The sequence below is a fragment of the Cryptotermes secundus genome, unplaced genomic scaffold, assembly GCF_002891405.2.
Source record: "Cryptotermes secundus unplaced genomic scaffold, Csec_1.0 scaffold400, whole genome shotgun sequence".
Lineage (NCBI taxonomy): Eukaryota > Metazoa > Arthropoda > Insecta > Blattodea > Kalotermitidae > Cryptotermes > Cryptotermes secundus.
In genome coordinates, this window is record NW_019723908.1 from 662,995 (window position 1) to 686,252 (window position 23,258).

The 23,258-nt window shown below is 41.7% G+C and overlaps 1 protein-coding gene across 1 annotated transcript in view; it reads left to right on the forward strand.

The window, feature by feature from the left end:
- The window catches only part of LOC111862076 (protein dachsous), a 657,337-nt gene that overhangs the window by 471,738 nt on the left and 162,341 nt on the right, over window positions 1–23,258 (forward strand). The window contains exons 3-4 of the mRNA XM_033750539.1: window positions 9,965–10,145; window positions 19,549–20,034. Coding sequence (XP_033606430.1) covers window positions 9,965–10,145; window positions 19,549–20,034 — 667 coding nt within the window. The remainder of the gene's footprint in view (window positions 1–9,964; window positions 10,146–19,548; window positions 20,035–23,258) is intronic.

Here is a 23,258-nt window from a genome sequence, read left to right on the forward strand (position 1 = left end):
GGCCGGCGCGTAAGACTGGTAACCTTACCGCCATCTGTGAGCCAGTTGTCTAGAGAAAATGTGGGAGCCTCGACATCTCACAACCCTATTGGCCTTCACGACTATCTTTGCCTTTTACACGTATACAGTCTGCAGCTACAGATAACCTACTTAAATTAAGAATAAGCCCTTACTTCGGAAATACCGAACTTGGGACGTGAAAACCTACTTCCGAATAGAGTACACACATTTTCTAGGTGCGTTCTTCACTACTTAACACACTTCGTTGGTTGTCGTGTAAGTACTGGAAATGCAGACGTGTTAAGATTTATGTCTTCTTGAATGTGACGCCGTGACGTTAGGCATCAGTCTAATAAACTACACGGCGTTACATCCCAAGGGACAATTAGTCTAATCTTCATAATCACCCTCGTGACAACCTCAATTCTCATGCGAATACTTAGTTGCCAAGCTAATCTTAGTACACGTACAAATACTGGGCTGCATATATGTATTTCGTTAAATATTCTCCAGCCGGAAACATTCTTCAAATAAGAGTTTTTATTTTAGATCTTAAAGAGCGGCCTCATGACTCAGGATACGCGGGTTCAAACCCGGCGGAGGTCGTGGAATTTTTAAGGGCGGAAAAATTCAGGGAACAAGTCCTCCGGGAGGGACTTTAAGCCGTGGGTCCCGTGTCGTAGATTTACGGCACGTAAAAGATCCTCATGTCTCTAGGAGACCTCTGAGCAAAATTAGGCAAAAAGTTTCCCGCCCAAGTAGTTTCCAATGCCTCTAGTAGATGGGGGAAGTATCGGGTACCGAGGGCCGACCTCGTTGGCTGAACGGGGCTGATAGCACGCACCAGTACCGGTAGGGTATGGCGACTGGTAAAATATCAAAGGGGGACCTACAATAGACTATTAGTCGCAGGGAAACCCACCCCCTCCAATAATAATAATAGATCTTAAAGGAAGGTTATAAGCCTTATATTCGCAACATTAATTAAATCCATTTTCTAAGTAACTGTAACCTGTAGGAACATGGGGCTTGGCACAGACATATAGTCGAAGTTTCTTTGTGTCTTCGCCATTACAGTTATTTAGTTGTAAATATATTTTAGCTCTTTTCTAAAAAATCTATTATAATAGTTTTCGGAAATTTACTTAATCCATTCCTCTTATACCCTACGGTGTCGAGTTTTTTTTATTTGATCGTTTTACAGACGGTAGGACTCCTTGGATGAGTGATCAGATCGCCGCAAGGCTTCTGCCTAAACACAGGATAACACAAACACAGAATAAACACATACACATACCAAACATCCATCTCAGGTGAACTTTACGAACTCACGATCCCGGCTTCCGAGCGAGCAAAGGCAGTACATGTCTCAGACCACCCGACAACCGTGTCCGGCTAGTTTTCGGAAAAAATAATATAAAAATACGAGATGCTCTTATCAGCTGACACATTATATTTTGTACAACTTTTGTAATTTAACATATACGTAGTTTCTCAGATCGTTCCATATATTTAGGAAATTTGTTTATTGTATTTGGAAACTCTGAACTGAGTAATAAGATGGTGCCTTGTACAACCAATAGAAAGTGTTTATTTCTTAGAAACATTTATTTTCCTGTCGGTTCTTTTGATACTGCCGAGAGAATACAACTTCAAGAGTTACTGCTCGCGTTGCATCATTGAGCGGCAGTAATTAAACTGCTTGAAGAAACAGCAAGTGTCTGTGATAATCGTGCGAAGGAACGCAAACGAGGATCATCTTCTGTTACGGAAAGAGGCAGTAAGATGACCAAGAAAATCGCTACTACCTCTTAGTACTACAATTTGGGGTCTCAACCACTCATAGTCACCGCTGTGATAACCTTTAGCTGTTGAGTTGCGCAGCTAGATCGACCCTCCCAGCATGTCTTGTGAAATGCTGTGCCTGAGTTCATTGGTCAGAAGCTCTTCATTAATATGGACACAGCTATGCGACTCGGAGACAGGCTAATCTCTTATCGACCTGTCTAATTAGGGACGGTCCTGATATGTCACATTCCATGGATGCGCCTCTCTCGCTCTCTCTCTCTCTCTCAGGTGAACTTTATTGTCTAAGACCAGTGTGCCGCGGGATGTCGGCTTCAGTGCATTGCTTTACATCGCAACGGCTATTCACTGTGGTAATAGCAATGGGATCTTGTTCAGCCCTGTTCTGTCACCTCGTTAGCTTGTGCAGTTGTTTCTTTTTTAAAATGTTACTACCTCAATTTTCTTTGCCATTTAATTATATATAAATTGTAACCTTGCCATGATGCATTATTACGTGGTAGCGTAGTTAGTTGAGGCACTGTGCTGCTAGCCGGAAGGTCGCGGTTCGATTCTCGATCAGGTCATTTGAATTTTCAATTGACCTAATCCTTCCAGCCGCAATATGGCCCTGGGGTCGAGTCAACCTCTAACAGAAATTAGTACCAGGAACTTTCCTGGGGGGGGGGGGTAAAGGGCGCCAACATTTGTCAGCCGAGTGTCTAAACAAAATGTGGAAACCTTACTGCTAGTCCTCGCCAGCACAGTCAATCTTGATTTCGGTTCCCGACTTCCAGGACTTTTTATGTGTTTTTAAATAGGGCCTCTTCTTCGACGAGAGGAGGTGTCTGCTCAAGGTATAACTGCTAAATAGTTGTTGGAGGTGCTGGTCCTTGACAGCACTGTGATTATTGGTACAGAGTCCCATGGGATTCATGGCCAAATTTTACTTTCTGACGGCTCTGGGAACCTTCAGAACTATCAGCTCAAAGTATGAACAAACCTCAAACATATTTAGACAAAGTTTATTTAAGAGGGCTGACTGAAAAGTCGTTCACATGCCCATATGTAAAGTAAAAAAAAAAAAAAAAAGCTCTCCCTGTAACAGGCCGTGAAGGCCCGTAGGGTTGTGAGACGTTAAGGGTCCCACATTATCTAGACAATCGGCTCAAAGATGGCGGTAAGGTTGTCAGCCTTACAGGAAAATTATTTATTTAATTCCTGGTACTCATTTCTGTTAGAGGCTGAGTAAACACCAGGGCCTAGTGCGGCCAGAAGGATTAGGTCAATTGAAAAAAATCCAATGACCTCATCGGGACTTGAACCCGCGACCTTGCGGCTTGTGGCATAGTACCTTAACCACTACGCTACCGCGTACCCCAGCATGCCCAAATGATTTCATAATCTAAAGATATATGCTACTTCGTGTAAAGTTTATAAAATAAACTACACTTTTTTGGAAAAGAGCTTTACGAATTTGTACGAATTGTCATTATATTACAGGCGCGTCGTCTTTATAACGCGGTTCTCTCACAAGCGGTAAATGGAACTGAAATTCTAGCTGTGTTTCTTCAGACATCGTTCTTGCTCTATGTAGATTTATAATGTGTCCCCAGTACATATTGTGTTGGTAGCACTGTGTCGATATAAAATGTTGTACAATGCAGAGTTCCAACAGGCAATATTTCAGTTTCATGCTTTATTGATAATCTGGAGTCCGAATACAAGCCACGTTGCTCTGACCATAGGGTGGGTTTGATCCTCGGGGGTCACGCGTCTTGCCTCATTCTCATCCAACCTGCGTTGAGTTAGAGAACCCCCTCTCCCCTTTTTTTGTCTCCGTGTCTTTGGTACGCTTATTTATCTTTCTCTGTCTCCCATTCAAATTTCTTTAATCTTTCACTTCCTTTCTTGTGTCTTCCTCCATTTACTATCAGTCCAGATGAAGTTTCCTCTCAAGACAACAAATCGTTTGTTGTTTCTTCTCCTCCTCCGGGATGTGTCTGCTTTGGCCACTTTATGTACAGAGAGAGGCCTGGATGTTCATGTTCATGTTATCACTAATACCAACATGACTGCTGAGCGAATTTATGAGGTGGGAGCAACGGTTCTAGCGGACACGATTTCCACACATTGTTAGATAAAATCTTAATAAAAATTACGGGTATTTTTTTTTTGGAACGTGGAACAAAGCCAATATGGCCTCATGATAACTAATACTATTTTTTCGGTTTGATAGCAAAGACTATAAACCACTGCAATAATTACAGTGAAGATACACACATACACACTAAAAAATGCTGTTAGAAAACTTTTTACTTCCTCTATATTTTTGATTATGAAATCAGGCTTGTGGAATCATCAGTCTGTCACTATGTTTGTCCCCGCTCTCAACGTGTGAAATATTTGACCGATTTTCGAGAATCTGATGGAGGAATGGAGGTGTAACTCCATTTATAACCTAGGCACTAGATGGAAGTGAGTGGTCAGCTTCAAGATCATACCGCTTTACTTCCGATGTTAGAACTCCTGATACCCATTGGATAGGAGGCTTTGCGGGCCTAAGTGTTGGTCTCAACTCTATGGGAAAGAGAAAAATCTCTTGCCTCTGTCGGAAATCGAAGCCCTATCGTCCAGTCTGTAGCCTAGTCTCCACAACGGCTGAGCTATCCCTATCAACTAAAAAAGAAAACACTCCGTGGCTTGAGTCCACAAGCGAACTAAACCGACCGAGCGACCGCCTCTTGTCGGCGAAGTTAGTGCCAACTTTAGCGGATAGAGGGTGTCGCGTGGTCAGCGTAACAGATCCCCACGGCCGTTAATTTCGGTTTTCTAGACCGGAGCCACTATTTCCTTGAAGTAGCTCCTCAATTATCCTCACGAGGCTGAGTGGACCGCGTTCCAGACCCACTACTTCTCAGAAACTCTGACCACTAGACCACAGAGGCGGTCATCCATATCAACTACAATTACATATTGAAACTACGAGCACCGCGCCCAAGCAAACCCATTCTTCACTCTTAATGACGCTACCCCAGCTGTAATTTCAGATTAAGAAGTCGGTCTCTAAGCGCAAACTGAGTTCACAAGTCGACGGTACTTCGACGTCGCTTCCTGTATGTTTCTCTATCAACATTCCACTTAGTCTCGAACGTATTCACTCAGCTTAGGTTTTTCTTGTCCTCCTCCTCTTCCTCCTCCTCCTCCTCCTCCACTTCTTTATTGACGGAGCAATCTGTTCAGGCCTAGATTTTACAAGCTGAAATCACCCTTTCCCCGTTCCCCTGCTTTAATCTTCTAAGTCACTAACTTTTGAAGGAAGTCATTCAGAAGACAAATATTTGGTAAATGAGACTGTAGCTATAACTGGAAGTCTGCCCTCTGTTTTGACTATAAGTTGTTTTTGCCATCAGGAGCAATTCAGGTAAAGGTTAAAAGTAAAGTTGTCCCTTTGCTGAACTAATGAAACACTACACCATGAAGGCATATGGGGGAATGCATATATAGATCCATATTTGACCTCGGCACTAGTTGCAGGTGAGTGGTCAGCTTCACTCCCCGGCCGCTTTATCCCTGGGGGAAGAGCCTCCTGTAACCATTGGATAGGATGTGGACGACGTAGAGAAAAAGAAATTCTTGATCCTACCGGGACTCGAATTCCGATCCCTCGGACATCCAGCCCGTAGCTATCCCGCCTCCTACAGAATGTATGGATGTGAAACTATAGCCCAGTGGGAAGAGCGTCTATTGAGGGTGTTTGAGAACAGGGGGGGGGGAGGAGAATAATTGGACCTAACAGAGGCGAATTAGAATCAACAGGAGGCTGGATAGCACTGTATAATTACAAAATTATAATCTGCACTATTCACATTACATTATTAGCGTGATTAAATCAAGGGCAATGACATGGGCCGAATATGTAGTACATATGGATTGAAAACGCATGCAAAATTTTAGAAGGAAAACCTGAACAGAAGACACCACTTCTGAAAACTAAGCACGGAAAGAAGGATAATATTGCAGTGCATGTAAAATGAACAGGGGTTTGAGTATGGACTGGTTTCATCTGCCCCACGATATAATCTACTAATGGACTCTTATGAACACAGTAATGAACCATCGGGTTCCATAAGAGACAACAGCACGATCTCCTGACTAGCTGAGGAACTGTTCCAAACCAGAAGAAATTTTTTTACTGTCCTGAAAAAGTGTTCTCTCTTATTCAGGACCTTCGGCCATCTCCGTTTGCTTGTCCGACCTCCCTGTCAGTTCCGAACTATATTTTTTTTTCTGAACCCAATAACGATATTCATTTGTCTGTCCGTCATTCGCCTGTTTCAATTTTATACATGCAACTTAAGGACACTAATTGGCCAAACACTAATGGCATGCCAATCTTTCTATCTCCCTGCCATCAACAGTACCGGTATGGCGGCCACGCGAATTTTTGTAGTGAAGCAGCGTCCACACATCTCAATATAGGTTCCCGTCCTTTTACAAGATAACAGAACTTTGAAATGTTTGCAGCATTTATTTTGTCAGTTCTTCAAGGAAATAAACAATAAAAAGAGTGGCACGTACATTAAAAATTTGGTTTGATGAATCATGGTTATGTATTGTATGAAATTTATGTCATAAACATATCTCCATATTTTGTATGAAATATTTGTGTCTTACTTTCGCGAAGCTCCCATGTGTGTTCTTTAGTCCTGTGTTATCCATTTCTTATCATCACCAGACTGGACTATCGTAACCATTTTCATAGTTGAAAAGCGATCTGTGTGAAATCTTATGTTTAGCTTGACCGTTCAATTCATTATTGAAGCCTCATCAGGGCAATAAATAGAGAAAACTGTGGTCAACCTAAACATTTGTTCATAAGATTTTCGTTATAAATAAAGCATAATCATTATTTCATTAGTTAATTTCAAGAAAGGCCTATGCAAAAGCATAGCTATTAAACTTTTGAAGCATATACTTACCACGTGTTTTTTATAAACTCTTTATTTTGACCACAAAATATATTTACATGTATGTGCTTCATGTTGTCACTTGTATTAGTCTTATAGACGTGGTTTGGATTGATGAATAGATTTATTAACACCCTATACAAACAACTCGCACTTACAAGCAATGCAGCGCTATCGCTGATTTACACAAATTACATTTCACCGTTACACACGCACTAGCATTCTTCCTCTTCACTAGTCGCATCCTTGCAACGGAATTAAAACAGTCTCACTAGGACTAGAAGCCTTCACAGGCTGACTTCTAATTCTTCTTCGACTACTAACTTCCCGTGGATATCTCCTATTGACAACTGACTGCCCCTGAGTCTTGAGTCTGAGTCTTATGATACGACCGACGGTCAGTCGGCCAGTCAATTTGGAATAAAGCTCCCATCTGGGGCTTACGACCAGACTTTTATTACTGTCTGACATCTGCGGGTTTGTTGATATAGGGCGTTCTCTCTGACGAGAGGACGGGTCTGCTGGACCTCGACAACGGAGTTATTTTCGGATCCGAGTCCCGTGGGACTCGTGACTTTTTTTACTGTTTCAGATTCGAGACTTCCTTTTTCGTCGCTTCCTACGACTCGCATGCCTGCGATGGAGGTATTCTACCCCGCCTCCACACAGGATTACTGACTACTCCTTCAAACGTTCTCCCTTATAAAGTCATGGCACGGACCACGAAGCACAGAAACACAGCCCCTCTATTGCTGTATCTGCACGGACTACATAGAAAATTCTTATCGCGTAATTTTATAGCCCCGTGTTTATTGGTCCGATACCCAGCAATAGATTGCCTGCAAGAATTTATCTCCGTGGAAACGTGTTTGCAGATTCTTTTCTTAGAAACGCCTACCTGTCACAATATGATTTTCAGTATAAACAGTTATTATTTCTATAAACATTAACCAGTTATCATTTTTTATCGCTAGTCGGGTGGAAATAAGTCCCTTGTACTGCGGCCACTTCTGGCCTATTGTACCAGCCCCAGATGATAGGTGAGGGTGATAGTGGAGCAATTGGTGAAATGAAGATTGGCAGGGGAAACCGAAGTACTCGGAGAAAACCTGCCCTAGTGCCACTTTGTCCATCACAAATCCCACTTGACGAGACTCGGGATCGAACCCGGGCCGCCGCGGTGGGAAGCCAGTGACTAACCGCTTGAGCTATGACGCGGCCCACTTATTTTAATGGAGACGCAGTGTATTGTACGAGAGGTACCATTTGAATTTTAAAATTGATTTTAGACAATTTCATGTTGTAATATATTTATTAAAACATCCTGGAAAAGTGGCATATGTAACTTGCCCCCTGTCTCCCTTATAGTTCGATGTACAATATAATCCCTATTCCCAGAAATTTGAATTTTATAGAGTAGATTTTAGAAAAATTATATTATAGGCCTGCAGTTATTTGAAAAGCTCTGGAAGCCAACTTCATCACGACTTACAGGCCTACTTGTTCATTGGCAAAGAGTGTACTTGCCTCTTCAGTTCTCTGTATGCCCGTCATCTGCTTTCCTTGTCTGTTAATAGCAATATTGTAGCAGCTTGCATGTGGATGCCCTGTCCCTTGACCCAGTACTTCCTAGTTGTGACCCTTATAACAGTATGCCAACATGGTTGAGACCTGTGTTTTCACAACAGGAGGTGCCACGTGGTCTTCTCCATTCATCAAACGCCACCCTTCAAAAGACGTGAAGAATCATAACCACGTTACCTGGATCCCTATCTGTTGTTGTCCTAAAGGCCGTTAGTTCGAACGGTTATTTCTGTTACACTTTACAATCTATACTTCATCTGAAGAAAGCAGTCTTCTGGGATTTGGCACCGTGTATGTGTGGTGTTAACCGTCTGATTTTACCGGTTCTCACGGTCTCTTCGCTTGCGGATTTCTTATATTTTTCCTTCTACCCTGAAGATGGAGGCGATACGTTCCTCTGAAACGTCGATTAACACCACATATACACGGTGCCAAATCCCAGAAGACTGCTTTCTTCATAGTCACCGCCGTGAAAGCCTCAGATCTTATATACGTCATCTGTTTATGTAATTTTTGAGAATGGAAGCCCAATATAGGGTAATACCTTTATCAACAGCGAGGGTCTAACAGGACAGTGACTGCGTACAGAATGGATGGTCTATTCTAAATAGTCCTGACGATGGTGGATGACACAGAATTATTGGGTTTTTGGACTGCTGATTGAGATTAGCTCTTTCTAAGGGGCCCAACTGAGTAGGTGTCTTCCTTTCTCACCTGATGACGGAAACAGATCCAGTTTCCGAAACGTCGTGTCCTCTATTACCTAGAATTCCGGACGATGGAAAAAGTCCAAAAACCCAGTAATTCTGAATTGTCTATGTTTGATTCCTGGCGTGGACAGGAATTTTTCTCTTTTACGTCACGTTCAGACAGGCTCTGGGGTGAATTAAATCCTCTGCCTAATGGATACATGGGGCCCTTTATTTTGGGACAAAACTGCCGGAGTGTGAAACTGATCTTTATCTCCAACTGATACATGGAACTGCATTTTCAATACTCCATACCTCTTCAACGCTCTGTGATTGACTAACTTGAACTTGAACTTGAACTTGAATAATGTGAACAATAGAATTTCGGAAAGTTCGGAAATAACCATCTTATATGGTAAAGTTATCACTGGGCTAAATTAATTAAGCACCACGCCATGAAGATTTATGGGGAATGGACGTATAGCTCCACAATTCTTAACCTCATCCCTAGATGTAGGCGAAGATTTAACCTTTGTATACGCTGCTTATATTACTAAAATTGGAAGAAAAGGAGACTATGGGCGAGCAGTAGCTTGTTGCTTAGATACAGGGGCATTAACATTACGAAATTGCTTGATTTATCCTACTCGAACAAGCATAATTTTTTAAACTGATAACTGGATCAATTATTGACATTTTTAACGTTATCAATTCAATTTTTATTTAAAACACAAGATGATGGGTAATTTCCACAAAGCCATAGAAATATTGGATGATGACTGCAATTTACTAAGTAATATTTTTTATTGTCCTTGTTTTCCCTGTTCTGTAGGTGTGACCACTGTCACTACACCGACTCTTCCCAGTGATACTTAGCTTTGTAATTTTTTAAGAAACATTAACATCGCTGTTAACGTACCGTGATTTGTTTTCCAGGTTTCGGCTACAGATCCTGACTGTGGAGTCAACGCCATGGTCAACTACACGCTGGGTGATAGTTTTGGAAAAGTGCGGGATTTCGAAGTTCGCTCCGGTAGTGGTGAAGTTTGTATAGCAGGAGAGCTGGACTTCGAGACACGCAGTGTGTACGAGTTCCCTATCATAGCAACAGATAGAGGTGAGTAGATTACCAATTCGTCACGAAGTACGTGGCGCATATACAAACCACTTATACTGTGACATGTAGGCTAATTTCTGTAGAACGCCCGCAGTACACACACGCAACAATAGAAAGATATTGCAAGATGTGTTTTCTATATCGTCCGTACCATGCCCATTGCTAGGCTAAATTCCCCCAGAAGTAAACGCGTGGAACAATAGGATATATACTGCTAAGCAACGACGCGGTAAACAGGCTGTATCAACAATACAGGATGTGTTTTCCATGGATCCGCCTCGAGACTATGTAAGTAGTACAGAACCGAATGAAGTCAGTCGTAGAATAAGAACGAGAATGGAAGGAGTCCTCTGAAGTCAAGGAAGAAGGATTCGGCTGAAGATTGATTGCGAGTTGATTGTGATTAAGAGAGATTGTAGTACAAGAAGGTGTTAATAAATCCAACCATCCAGTCAAAAAGCCGTTATTATTAGTCACGCAAACCTCTAATACATGACAATATTGTTTGTTTGTGAGAGGTAAACCATTTTTAAGAATTACGAAAAGTTTCGTCCTTGAGATGTGTTTGGGATTGAAACGGTGGTGACGTATAGAGAACTTAATTTGCAAGTGAGAGGACTGGGTTTTGTATGAAGTTGGACTTTAATTCAGCCTCACGCTGCGGCTGACTTTAAAGTCACATAGGAGCCATTATAGGCATTGTTGTGTTGCATACAAGAGGGGAAATGCCACTGTGGACGTACAGGCACTTTCTATAAGAAGTTCAGCTTGTACTCAGCATTCCGTGTAATATCCAGTCTCTTTGCTCTTTAGAAAGCCCATCTGAGTTTTGGTGCCTGAACCCTTTCTTAAGGTTACATATGTCTCATGACTGAAGTATTACCGAGAGAATCATCACAAGAAAGGTAAAGCAGGTCCTTGTGTCAGGCCGTGAAGGCCCATAGATTGTAAGACAATCGGCTCACAGATGGTGGTGAGGTTGTTAGCCTTTTACCCCCAGAAAGATCCCTGATACTCATTTCTGCTAGAGCCTGAGTCGACCACAGGGCCTTTATGGGGCTGGAAGGATTAGATCAATTGAGAAAATACAGGGACCTCATCGAAGATTAACCCCGCGACCTTCCGGCTTGTAGCGTAGTGCCTCATGGAACTACGCTACCGCGTCCCTCGAATCATCACAGTGGACCTATTTAATTATATCTGGGACCATTATGCGGTGTATGGCCTACTTTTATGGTAGGGGGTATTTGGGAGAATTTTTTAAATTCGTTTAGTGGGGAGTGGAGTCCAACTGGGTCCACTCGGCACGGCGGCCATCGATTGGCCTATTGTAGCCTGCCCCGGGTGATCATGATGATGGAGAAGTTGGTAGAATGAAGATTGGCAGGGGAAACCGAAGTACTCGGAGAAAACCCGCCCCAGCGTCACTTTGTCCACCACAAATCCCACTTGACCAGACACGAGATCGAACCCGAGCCGCCGCGGGGGGAAGTCAGCGACTAACCGCTTGAGCTATGGCGCGGCCTATTTAGGAGATAAAGAGACAGCCATTACTCAGAGAGTGCACAAAAGAACACAATTGCATCTAAAGAGAGGATGAAAGGACCAAGTATATGTCATCGGTCTTGCTAATATATATAATAAAATATCATTTGGTTTGAATGATTTTTAAAACCCGCTGCTCCAAAAAGAAGTCGAGATACAAACATATAAGTTAGGGCAACTGCAAGTAGGATAACTCTGAACTCCATTTATGACAAAATTATGCCTGAAAATTAGTTCCAAATCCGATTTTTATATTGGTCTCTGCTCTCGATAAGTAAATAAAACTATCCCTGTAACAGGCCGTGAAGGCCCATATGGTTGTGAGACGTCGAGACTGCCACATCTAGTTAATCGGCTCACAGATGGCAGTGAGGTTGTCAGCCTAACGCGCCGGCCTCCCTTTACTCCCATGAATCTTCCTGGTACTCATTTCTGTTAGAGGTTGAGTCGATCCCAGGACCATAGTGCGGCTGGAAGGATTAGATCAAATGAAAAAAAAAATCCACCTCATGGGGACTCGAACCCGCGACCTTCCGGCTGGTAGCATAGTGCCTCAACCAACTACGCTACCGCGTGACCCCCTACTCCCGATGGACAGAGTCATTTTTGCTGTGATTATGTTCCTAACATAGTTTAGAAACCCAGTTGAAACAAAGCCTATATATGTAGAGAATTAAGCGTTCTTAAACTTTATAAACAATTTTAAATGCTGTAAAATGTTAATAAACAAATCTCCAATGTTATAAATTTGTATGAGTACAATCTGTTCTGTTTTTGTTGTCCTGTGTACAAATCAACCTTAACCAAAATTGACACAGTTTATTCTGACATGTTGAAAGATGCGTCTTAAATACTTAGATCAATTGTTAGTATTCAAATTATATGGAATTCTGGCAGTCGATTATCAAAAGCCACCATTTTACACAATCTTATGTTAACTCTCTGTCCATAATGTCATCCTGTTTTGCCTGGTTAATTATATCAATCCGCAAAGTTTCGATATATTTTCGAAAGTTTCATACTGTAGAACTGTTTCACTATGGGGCGTCGTTAGCCCTGCACCTTATTTAAGGTCTGTATGCGGAGGTCTTCTTTTTCCCCGATTGAAGACACATAATGAACGAGCTCAAATGAGACTTTGGTTACAGAAGACTGTGGGCCTGGTCTGTAAATGCGACTGCTGCATGAGATTACCACATAAAAAAGAAGGTTTCTATTAAGAAAATGTTATTCGCGTAAGATTTTAGCCAAATATCAGAAACGCGATGTTGCATGTTGGTAGGTGATACATCGAGATAACCCTCTGGAATGTATTGTATTTTATTCATATTAGGATCATCAGTAAATGAAATGGTCGTAATGCATTGCGGGTGAACGCCTGTACGCAGTTGGAGGAGACGGCTGAAAGGGAACAAGAGAATGAAAGAAAGAGAAAGAGGAACAAGGGAGATCGTGGAATCTGTCGCTCACACAGTTTGATTCATAAATCAGGCAGATGTCAGGTGAGGAATCCAGTCAGTCCGCCGTATCAGTCGCAGGCTACTCTCAACCCGCCTGACGGACATTCACGGCACCACTGCAGAATACCATCCTGCGGGAAGTGTGAAAAACCACGTTGTTTTTTCAGGGTGAACTTTTTTTTTGCCGTCTTCGAAATCAGTGCTTCAAGTCAACATTTATCGATCTGAAGTTCTTCAACGATATTTTTTTGAGCTGAGTATGTTGTATTTTGTCCAGCGGTAGGATGAATAGTGACTTAAAAAAGATAAGGAAGTCACCGTGACCTATTTTAACACAATATATCTGAAATTGTTTGGAAAGACTGTGGAAAACTAAGGACCGCAGCCAGGCTAGTCGTTCTGTTGGCCTACAGTGTAACCTGCGACTTCACAGATATGAGACAGGCGTTCTTTTCACGATTCCGCGACCTTCGATAGAAAGGCTCAGGTCTATGATTGTCATAATTGTCTACCTGCGTCTCCATATGAGTGTTTCATACGTCAGAATATTGTGAACTGCAATTAAATCTACTATGAGTGATCTGCTGTAGAAATGGTAGATATAATTTTGTGTTGAAACTGTTATTACAACGTCTGTGCTTTACACGGAACTTAGATCGAAAATAAGAGATAAAGTTGTTCTTTTGATTAAATACAACACTATTAAGACGAATCAGGAATGGACGTAAAGATCCACGCGTCAGCTGTTTAATTCCCAGAGAAGGATTCTCGCATATAATTTTTTGATATCAGATATTGTGGTTCCCAGAATATTGGCAAAGAAAAATTTCTTGGCCCTCTTGGGATTGTATTCCCAGTCGTCCAGACCACAGCAGTCGCATTATTATTCAGGTTTCCCGGCTCATAACTTTAATCAAATGCGACAGAATTCTCTCAAAGAGACTTATCATGCATATACAAGGGACACGTCTTGAAAAATTATCCCAAACAGCCTGTTAGTCCTGACGTAGAATATGGCTCTTCAAATAGAAAGAAACGTTGAAAGATTTCCCTGTCAGTTTCGTTCTATTACAGAGGAGATAAATTGAAATTTAAATTGTGTGAAAAAATGCGCGAATCGTGATTTTATTCATTTGTATGTGTAAGATAGATGACAGTGATTTTGGCAGTTTTTAAAAGTAGATTAGCAGTTATTCTGCTGCCGGTATATGAAAGGATATGTCGTAGGCGTATTTGTTTATCCGTGGTTTTTATTTTTTCCTTAGGTACTCGTCCTTTCCAACGTAACAGTTTACAACACAAGTAAATAATGTTTCTGTATTGCATAGTAACTCTAATCGTAGTCACTTTCATCATCAACCATATGCAGTACAGTGGTTGCTTTGATAGGTCTTTCTAGCAATAAATCACGAGAAGAATCCAGTCAGTAGTGGCTTATCTTTAATGTAATGTATTTACTCGTACATTACAGGATCTTTCCTCCCGCGAGAACCAATGCTTATTGCAGGTATATGATATCATTCGGTATAAAGTTGATACACAGCGACTAAAATTAGACCCAACCCTTTCGTTAACGGAACATATGTATCTGTCTTCCTTACTTCCTACAAGTATTGCATTTTGAACATCCCTCCTTCATTCACATTAAATAAAGACAGTGGACACGTTTGTTGTGATCACTCCTCGACACAGCTTCATTGATAATACTAACAGATGAAACAAGAATGAAGTTGTTAAGTGTTTGTTGATCCAGAGCAGAGATATGTACATGAAAATTGTAAGTGCATAGAAACTTAACTTTAAAATCAAGAAATATAAAATACTTAAAATAATCCACTATTTCGTCGAGAAATTCACCAGTTAAAATGAAACTGTCATAGTATTTCTGGATATCCATATACAACTTAAAAAAATTAAGAAAATATTAAAAAAAAATAGACAATTTTTTTTAATGTTGGTTATTGTGTTTTCTGAGAAAGTCGGTAATGAAGCGCTCATAGTCACCTTCTGAGCAAAAGATCAAATCGGGATGTTAAGTAATCACTTGCACTGCGCATGCGTCAAGGCTGCGATAAAGCGAAAAAAAGAAGAAAAAAAAAGCTATGATAAAAACTAAAGTTGTGATTACAATAAACGTATTTTTTTCTGTGTATTAGTATACGTCGAACCGGGACTTCATGAAATCTATAATATTACACAGTTGATAATATTATCCGTGATTACAAAGGGTGGCGTCCAATGTATTTCTCCACGTCCCTAATCGAAAGAAATTAATTTTGAAACAGTTTCTTCACAAGGAACTAACGTTTCTGATAATACTAATTTTGTTTCCAGATTCTAAGTTTCACTGAATCCTAGCAAAATACACCCTCCATATTCCATTTCCCAACACTTGTGGCGTTGTCCTTTGTGCCTGGCCTAATCCTGAAGTGAGTTTTGCCTCTTTATTTACCTATTCATTAATTTGGTATATAATTTTGCATGTCTCATGTTTCGTGACCGGAGTGCGATTTCCAGAGGTGACACAGTTTTCTCTTCGGCTCCAAAATCAGATCGAGGCTGGTCCCCCACCCCCCTCATACGAAGCCTACCGCTTCTTTATTTTATTCAAATTATAACTAAGGAATTTAAAAACTCTATAGAAATTTATGTTAAATATTGTTCACATTTTTATTAAATATTATTATATCACGTGTTTGAGTGACTATGGGCAGGGTTTGGATTGGTATTTGGATTTATTGAACACTTACATATCGTAACTACAATTAACTATAGAGCTATCGCTAATTCACACACTCTACAGTTCACTACAGCAAGTACGAATTCTCCTCAGTCTGCTGTATCTTCACGGGTTGTCTCCTGGTAACGGTCTCCAGCTCCGTAGCTTCTCAACTTTCGTGTTCACATCCTTACTGGCCGGCAAGTGTCTCACAACTCAACTGAACTCTAGACTTGCTCTGCTTATAGCACCTCGGCACGGATCGCAAAGAAAACACTTCTTCCAGCAGTTCTGTAGTTGCATCACGTAGCTGTCCCACGGATCGCGTAGAGAACTCCAGTTCCCAGTTACTCCATTGTTGCGTGTTAGGAATCCTTTGCCTTGCAATGGGCGTGATGGCAGATCCGTTCACTAGCAACGGCTGTATGCTGGTTTCACAGTTCTAATTAACCATGTTGTAGCATGATAATGACAGAGTGTTATTATTACTATAGAATAATGCATTCGTCGGCAATTTAAACACAACATTTAAGACACTCATATCACTCCATGGCCTATAGTCCACGAGCTAACTATACTGACCGAGCGACCGCCGCTTGTCGGCGAAGTTATTTCCAACTTATACGGATAGAGGGTGTCGCGTGGTCAGCGCAACGGATCCCCACAGCCGTTATTCTCGGTTTTCTAGACCGGAGCCGCTATTTCCTTGAACTATCTGCTCAATTATCCTCACGAGGCTGAATGGTCCCCGTTCCAGATCCACTACTTCTCAGGAAATCTCGTACCGCCGGGAATCGAACCCAGGACATCTGTAGCTAGGAACGCTGACCACTAGACCATAGAGATATTACATTTATTAAATTTAAAATCACATTCATCTCCAATTAATATTCCTGCTGTTATTGATTTACAGCTTTAGCAACCACCATCCCACTAAGAAGATATTATTGCGAGGTACATAGACACAGAGGAATTTGTATAACTTTTATCGTTCATTGAAATATCTAGCTACTGGCTAATAGACCGGACTTAGCCTCCCTTCAACGGGACAGTACTTCCATGAAAGCTGTGACCCCCCCCCCAAGCCTTCTATCTAATAAATGCCTAGGGCTCTTTCTGAGGGGTGATGATGCCGGCGCCAGGATTTAAAAACTGCTCAACTCCATCTTGTGGTAACTTCCAGAATGGGCCGAGATTTGCTACCGCATATCCTATATTACACCTAAGCACGGAGAACTAATTTATCTTTGTCGTAAAACAGCTATAACTTTTTCTTTCCCATCGACTAATATGTGTAAAAAGTTCTGCATAACGGTATGCTTCAGTTAGCGAAGCTATGGGACTTGGATGCTGCAGCTACAAGACGGAGATGTTCTTGAGAGGACACGTGGTTGCAGACAAGACCACGGAGGGTTGCTTAACAATAGGGGGCAATGATACGGTTGTAACCTCGGGACAGATTCTCACAAACAAAATTGGGATACGTCGCTCCGCTCGCTGTGATGCGGGAGTGCCCCTAATCGTTTTATTTCAAAGGAACAGAAAGAGACGAATGAAAGATTTGCAAGTTATGAGTGATGAATCACAGACAGGGATTACGATTCGTGTTCCGCGCTGACAAATGGTCGCAACTTAATGTCATTTTACCACTAAGAGTTTCAGATTACTGTTCCAACCATATGGTGCCTCGTAAATGAAGAACGACATGAGAATGGTTTTATGTGAAAGACAGTTCTTTTTGGGTATAAGTAACGCACTATTTAGTCTATTTTCTTTATTTTGAAAAAAAAATGAAAGTAGGCTTATGCGGTCACCATGCTGTCTGTGTGTCCCCTCTATTAACTTTTGAATTGATGAACCAATCTTTATGAAACCTGGTATGTATAATATGGCAGCTGAGCCCATCTCAACGGCGTACTACATAAGTACCTCCCATTAATCCTCCTATTGTTACTAGGCAATGGCTCGGTAAAACGTTACCGCGGCAACGAATACACACGCAACGGTGGAGGAATTGTTGAACACGTCATTTTCTATGTGTCAATATCTTATCAAGGAAAGTAGGAGATTAATTCTTCCCACAAATTCTTGTGTTTTACCTCGGCTGAATTTAATTTATTTATGGTGTATTTAACGAATAGCACCTTTCATATATTTTGGAAAGACATTAACAAATCAAATTTGATTCAGGGGGCAATTAAGAGGAGACTGAATTTGGGCATGCTTGTTACCAATAATTTCAGAACCTTTTGTCTTCTCGTCTGCTATCTAAAGACGTAAAAATTAGAATATACGAAAGTATAGTTTTACTTGTGGTTCTGTATTGGTGTGAAACTCTGACAGTAATGGAGGAACATAGAGTGAGGGTGACTGAGAACTGGGTGCTGAGGAGAATATTTGGACCGAAGGTAGATAAAGTGACAGGAAATTGAAAAAACTGCGTAATGAAGAGCTTCATAGCTTGTAATCTTCATCAAATATAATTAGAATGATCAATTCTAGTAGTATGAGATGGGCAGAGCATATAGCACCAGTGGTAATAAGAGGAATTCATTAGCCAGAAGGAAGTAGACCATTAGGAATACTGACACTTTGTTGGGTGGATAATATTAAAATGAATTTGGAACAATAGAATGGCGTGGTATGGACTGGATTGATCTGGCTCAGGATAGGGATCAGTGGAGAGCTCTTATGAATCTGGTAATGAAAATTTGACTTTCATAAAGTGCTGGGAAATTCTAGAGTTGCTGCATAACTAGCGGCTTCTCAAGAAAGCCTTAGTTCCATGAAGTTCGCTTCAGTTATGATATATTTAACGACACTGTCTCTATCTCAGTCTGTATAGTGTCGAGTGGCTGAATGGTTTATGAAAATGAATTGGAAAGGATTCTTCCATTTTCTTCCCGGTCTTCCAAATGCCCGCTTTCCAAGAGGTTTTTCCGAAACAGAAGTTTTTATGCATTCTTCTTGTCCTCTATCCCACTGTCAAATTTCATCGCAGCTTATTTGGTTCCAATACCACAGCCGTATTAAATGTTCTCTGTAATTTGCAAAGTACCTTATTGTGTGATATGCTAAATTGTCTTGTTACAGCTGCCTCTTTCTGTATACATGTATATACATATTACTTACTTACTTACTTACTTACTCATGCAGCTGAGCCTTTGTTGAGAAGCCGCCAATTCTGCAGCTACTCAAGAATTTCCCAGCCTTTCATGGAACCCGAAGGTTCATCACCGTGTTCACAAGAGCCCTCCACTGGTCCCTATCCTGAGCCAGATCTATCCAATCAATGCCATCCCATCCTATCTCTCTAAGATCCATTCTAATATTGTCCACCCACCTACGCCTTGGTCTTCCCTGTGGTCTGTTTCCTTCTGGCGTTCCCACCAATATCCTATACGCATTCCTCGTCTCCCCCATTCGTTCTACATGACCTGCCCACCTCATCCTCCTTGACTTGATCATTCTAAGTATACCTGGAGAAGAGTACAAGTTATGAAGCTCCTCATTATGCAATTTTCTCCAACCTCCTGTGACTTCACCTCTCTTTGGTCCAAATATTCTCCTCAACACCCTGTTCTCAAACACACTCAGTCTATGTGTATATTCATATATGGGTCGTAATATATTTTCGAAACTTCTAGTCGCATTAATACCGATGTTGCGTGTTTTGCAGGGGGCCTTAGTACGACAGCAGTGGTGAAGATTCAGCTGACAGATGTGAACGACAACCAGCCTGTCTTCTACCCGAGAGAGTATAATGTCTCCTTACGAGAAGGGGGCGGTTCTTCTTCTTCGTCCTCTCCTGTAGTCGTTGTCGTAGCGACGGATTTGGATTCAGGTCGCTATGGATCCATCACATACAGAATTGTTGCCGGAAATGACGCCGAACTCTTCCGAATAGATCGAAACAGTGGAGAGATATTTGTGACTAGACCTAGTCTTCTGTCGACCAGAACAGCTCCGTACCACAGACTGAACATAACGGCCACAGACGGAGGAGGTCTGAGGTCCTTCCAGGATGCGGAGGTCTTTCTAAGTGTTACGGACTCAGCTCAGAGGCCGCCTATTTTTGAAAGGTCGAGGTATACATTTGCAGTGAAAGAGGATGTCGGGAAGGGTTCCATCGTTGGATCTGTCAATGCAACAAGCAGTGATTCTGGTGAGTAGTCCACATTCCTACTTATTTCTCTGACTTCAGGCTTCGGACCTGCCTGTCTCCTTATTTCGATCTAATTTCAGGCCACTCAAGTAGGATAAAACTCCGTGGTTCTAGTCCGCAGGCGAACTATACCGACCGAGCCACCGCCGCTTGTCGGCGAAGTTAATTCCAACTTTGACGGATAGAGGTTGTCGCGTGGTGACCATAACGAATCCCCACGGCCATTAATTTTCGGTTATTTAGACCGGAGCCGCTATTTCCATGAAATAGCTCCTCAATTATCCTCATGAGTCTGAGTGGACTCCGTTCCAGACCCTCTAATTCTCAGAAAATGTGGTACCGCCGGGAACCGAACCCGGACCTCTGGATCTGTAGCCACGAACTCTGACCACTAGACCACAGAGACGGTCTACGAAAGCAGGATTCTTTATGGAGTGCTACTGAAACCTCTTTGATAATATTTGAAGTAACATAATTTGGATCTAGAAATCGATGACAAATCTTTGCCTGCCCACCGGAAATTTGATTTAAATTTGTAATGTTTCAGGAAAATAGCTAAATTGTGAGGGAGTCAGCCAATTTTAATATCTTACCTCCATAATCAGTGTATTTAATGTTATTTTTCCACCTCATTCGTCTTCCAAATTGACTTTGTTCAAGGGGTTTTCTGTACAAAAATCCGAAATCCGTTCCCCATTCCAGTTGCATGCCCAGCCCATCACTGTGCTAAGAATGCCTGACCCATGCTCCCATCTTTTTACCTCCATTAATAAAACGGAATGGAATCAGACGGATTTTCATAGCTGTGTCTGTCTGTTTCTGGGTAGGCTGGGTAGGCTGGAACTTAAGTAACATTCCGTTCCATGGAGATGGTGTACTGGCATGAACTCTTCCCGGTATTGCATAGAGAATTTGTGTCCTGTCATGACTTCTAAACCCCTTCTTCAAAACAATTCTTACAATCCCATATATGTTCGGTTTTTGCTATTTGATTGATGATAGATTCCCAGACCTGTCCTCCGTCTCCGGAATAACAGTTGAATATATTCTTCAGTCTGATTTCACGACTGAATAAGTCGGTTCAATGTATTGTTCGCCACCTCGGGGTCGACTAACGGCGCTATATCAGTTCGCCAAGAAGTAGGATTTATTGAAATCGTGAGCTTGTTCCGTACTGAAGAAGTAGGCGGAATCCGAGACGTAATAACAAAATCCTCCCCCGTTCTCTCATGTTTCTCTCGGATAACATCTGTATTACATTCCTTGCCTTTGTTTCACATAAATAAAGCATAACTGATATGCAGGGTACAGTTCCTGTTGTATCTAATTGCGACAAGAGGGGTCACTTAAGGAGGTTACCCAGACGTGAGTGGCCTCTAAATTGCTTGATAACAGATAAACACAAGTTCAGACATGCAATTCAATCAATAATCTGCGTTATTTTAACGCTCGTTTAAGAGCATTATCAGTTGTTATATTGACATCAAGATTCTGCATCTAGTACAGAATTAACATCTGTAGCTGTGTTTGTCATCCGGTGAAGTCGCAGTATATCGCGAATTTTTTAATTCAGATATTTTTCTGAACCCTTAATAAACCTTCTTTGAGTGGTTTCAGCACGGTTATGTCACCTCACCGGCCTGTGCTTCTTTGTATATTATTTATGTTACTTGTGACAGATGCATGGAAGTAGTATCTTCTGTTTGCCTGAAGGTAAAGGTAAAGTTGTCCCTCTGATCAACGAATTAAGAACTATATCATGAAGGCGTATGGGGGAGTGGATATATACATTCACATTTTCTTGACCTCGGCGCTAGTTGGTGAGTGGTCAGCTTCACGCCCGGAGAAAGATCCACCGGTATCCGTTGAATAGGAGGTTGAGTGAACCCCAGAGCCGGTTTGGATGATTTGGACAAAAGAAAGTCTTGACCTTCCCGGGACTCGAACACCGACCCCTCATTCGTCCAGCCCTTAGCCAATCGCTATATCGACTACGCCACCCCGGCTACTCTGTTTGCCTTAAGCATAAGGTAATATTGCCACAATTTACTAGCAACCATACGTACTCCTTTGTTGTCACATTGGCGACCTTACCAGCTTATCAACGAAGTGGTTGTCTTGCCTCAGAACCCTAAGTTTCAGCGCCACTGATAGGAGAGTGCTCTTAAGCGACTTCATCGCCTTCTACCCTCACACTTCCTTAAGATTAAATTTAATACTAATTTCCCTTAGTGTTGTTAGTTCTTTGAAAGTCGTCCCATATTCTAAAATATCTGCTCCCGTCCTCAAGTGAAGGGTAGCACCACCTCAGTTGGCTGCGTTAAAAATAGCTAATCCCATCACTACCGATGGCAGTGACATGAAATGTCTTCGCCCGCTCGAACGCTGGGATTGTGTGTTCGAATCCCACTCAAAGCATAGATATCTGCGTTTATTCTGTGTTCGTGTCAGTTTGAGGTTTTGCAAGGGACTGATCCCCCGTCCAAGGAGTCCTACCGACTGTCTAAGATTAAGAAACTGAAGTGAAACGAAGCGTTTCACGGATGTCCTGTGCTTAAAGTGGGAGCAACAGAATGGGAAGAAGAAGAACCCCGTCACTGGAATGAGCAGCTGCTCTTTACCTGATTACAGGAGCAGATACAGCTCCGTAAACGTGGTGTTTCATCTTGGAATGTCGGAAAATTGACGACGTCCAGGAAACTAATAATAACATATGTAAGACACCATCATCAGAACCCTCTGAAATCAGTATATACGCTTTCCAACGGATGTTTCCTATTATCTTACAAAGAAGTCATATCAAATTAATTATCTTCTGTTTCCGATACGTGCCTCCACCAGAATTCTGAAAGAATTTCATATAACAATTTTCATGTTTCAATACATAAATACCGGTATGACGACGATGTGAAACTTGTAAGATTTGAGGCTTTCACGGCCGTGACTATGAAGAAAGCAGTCTTCTGGGATTTGGCACCGTGTATATGTGGTGTTAACCGANGAAACTTCGTCACGTTTCTTAAAAAGAAACTGATAGCATTATTCTTCCTAGCCGTCTTGTTTCAATTTACTGTAACTTGTCGGGAATGTGTGCTAGATCATGAAATGATTATTTCCATTAAATGTACATATTGAGAAAGTGTCAATTTCGAATCTCAGTCAATTACTCCCTCTCTCTTTCGTGGCTTTATTCAGTCTGTAAAAGAAGATCGTGTCTTGAAATG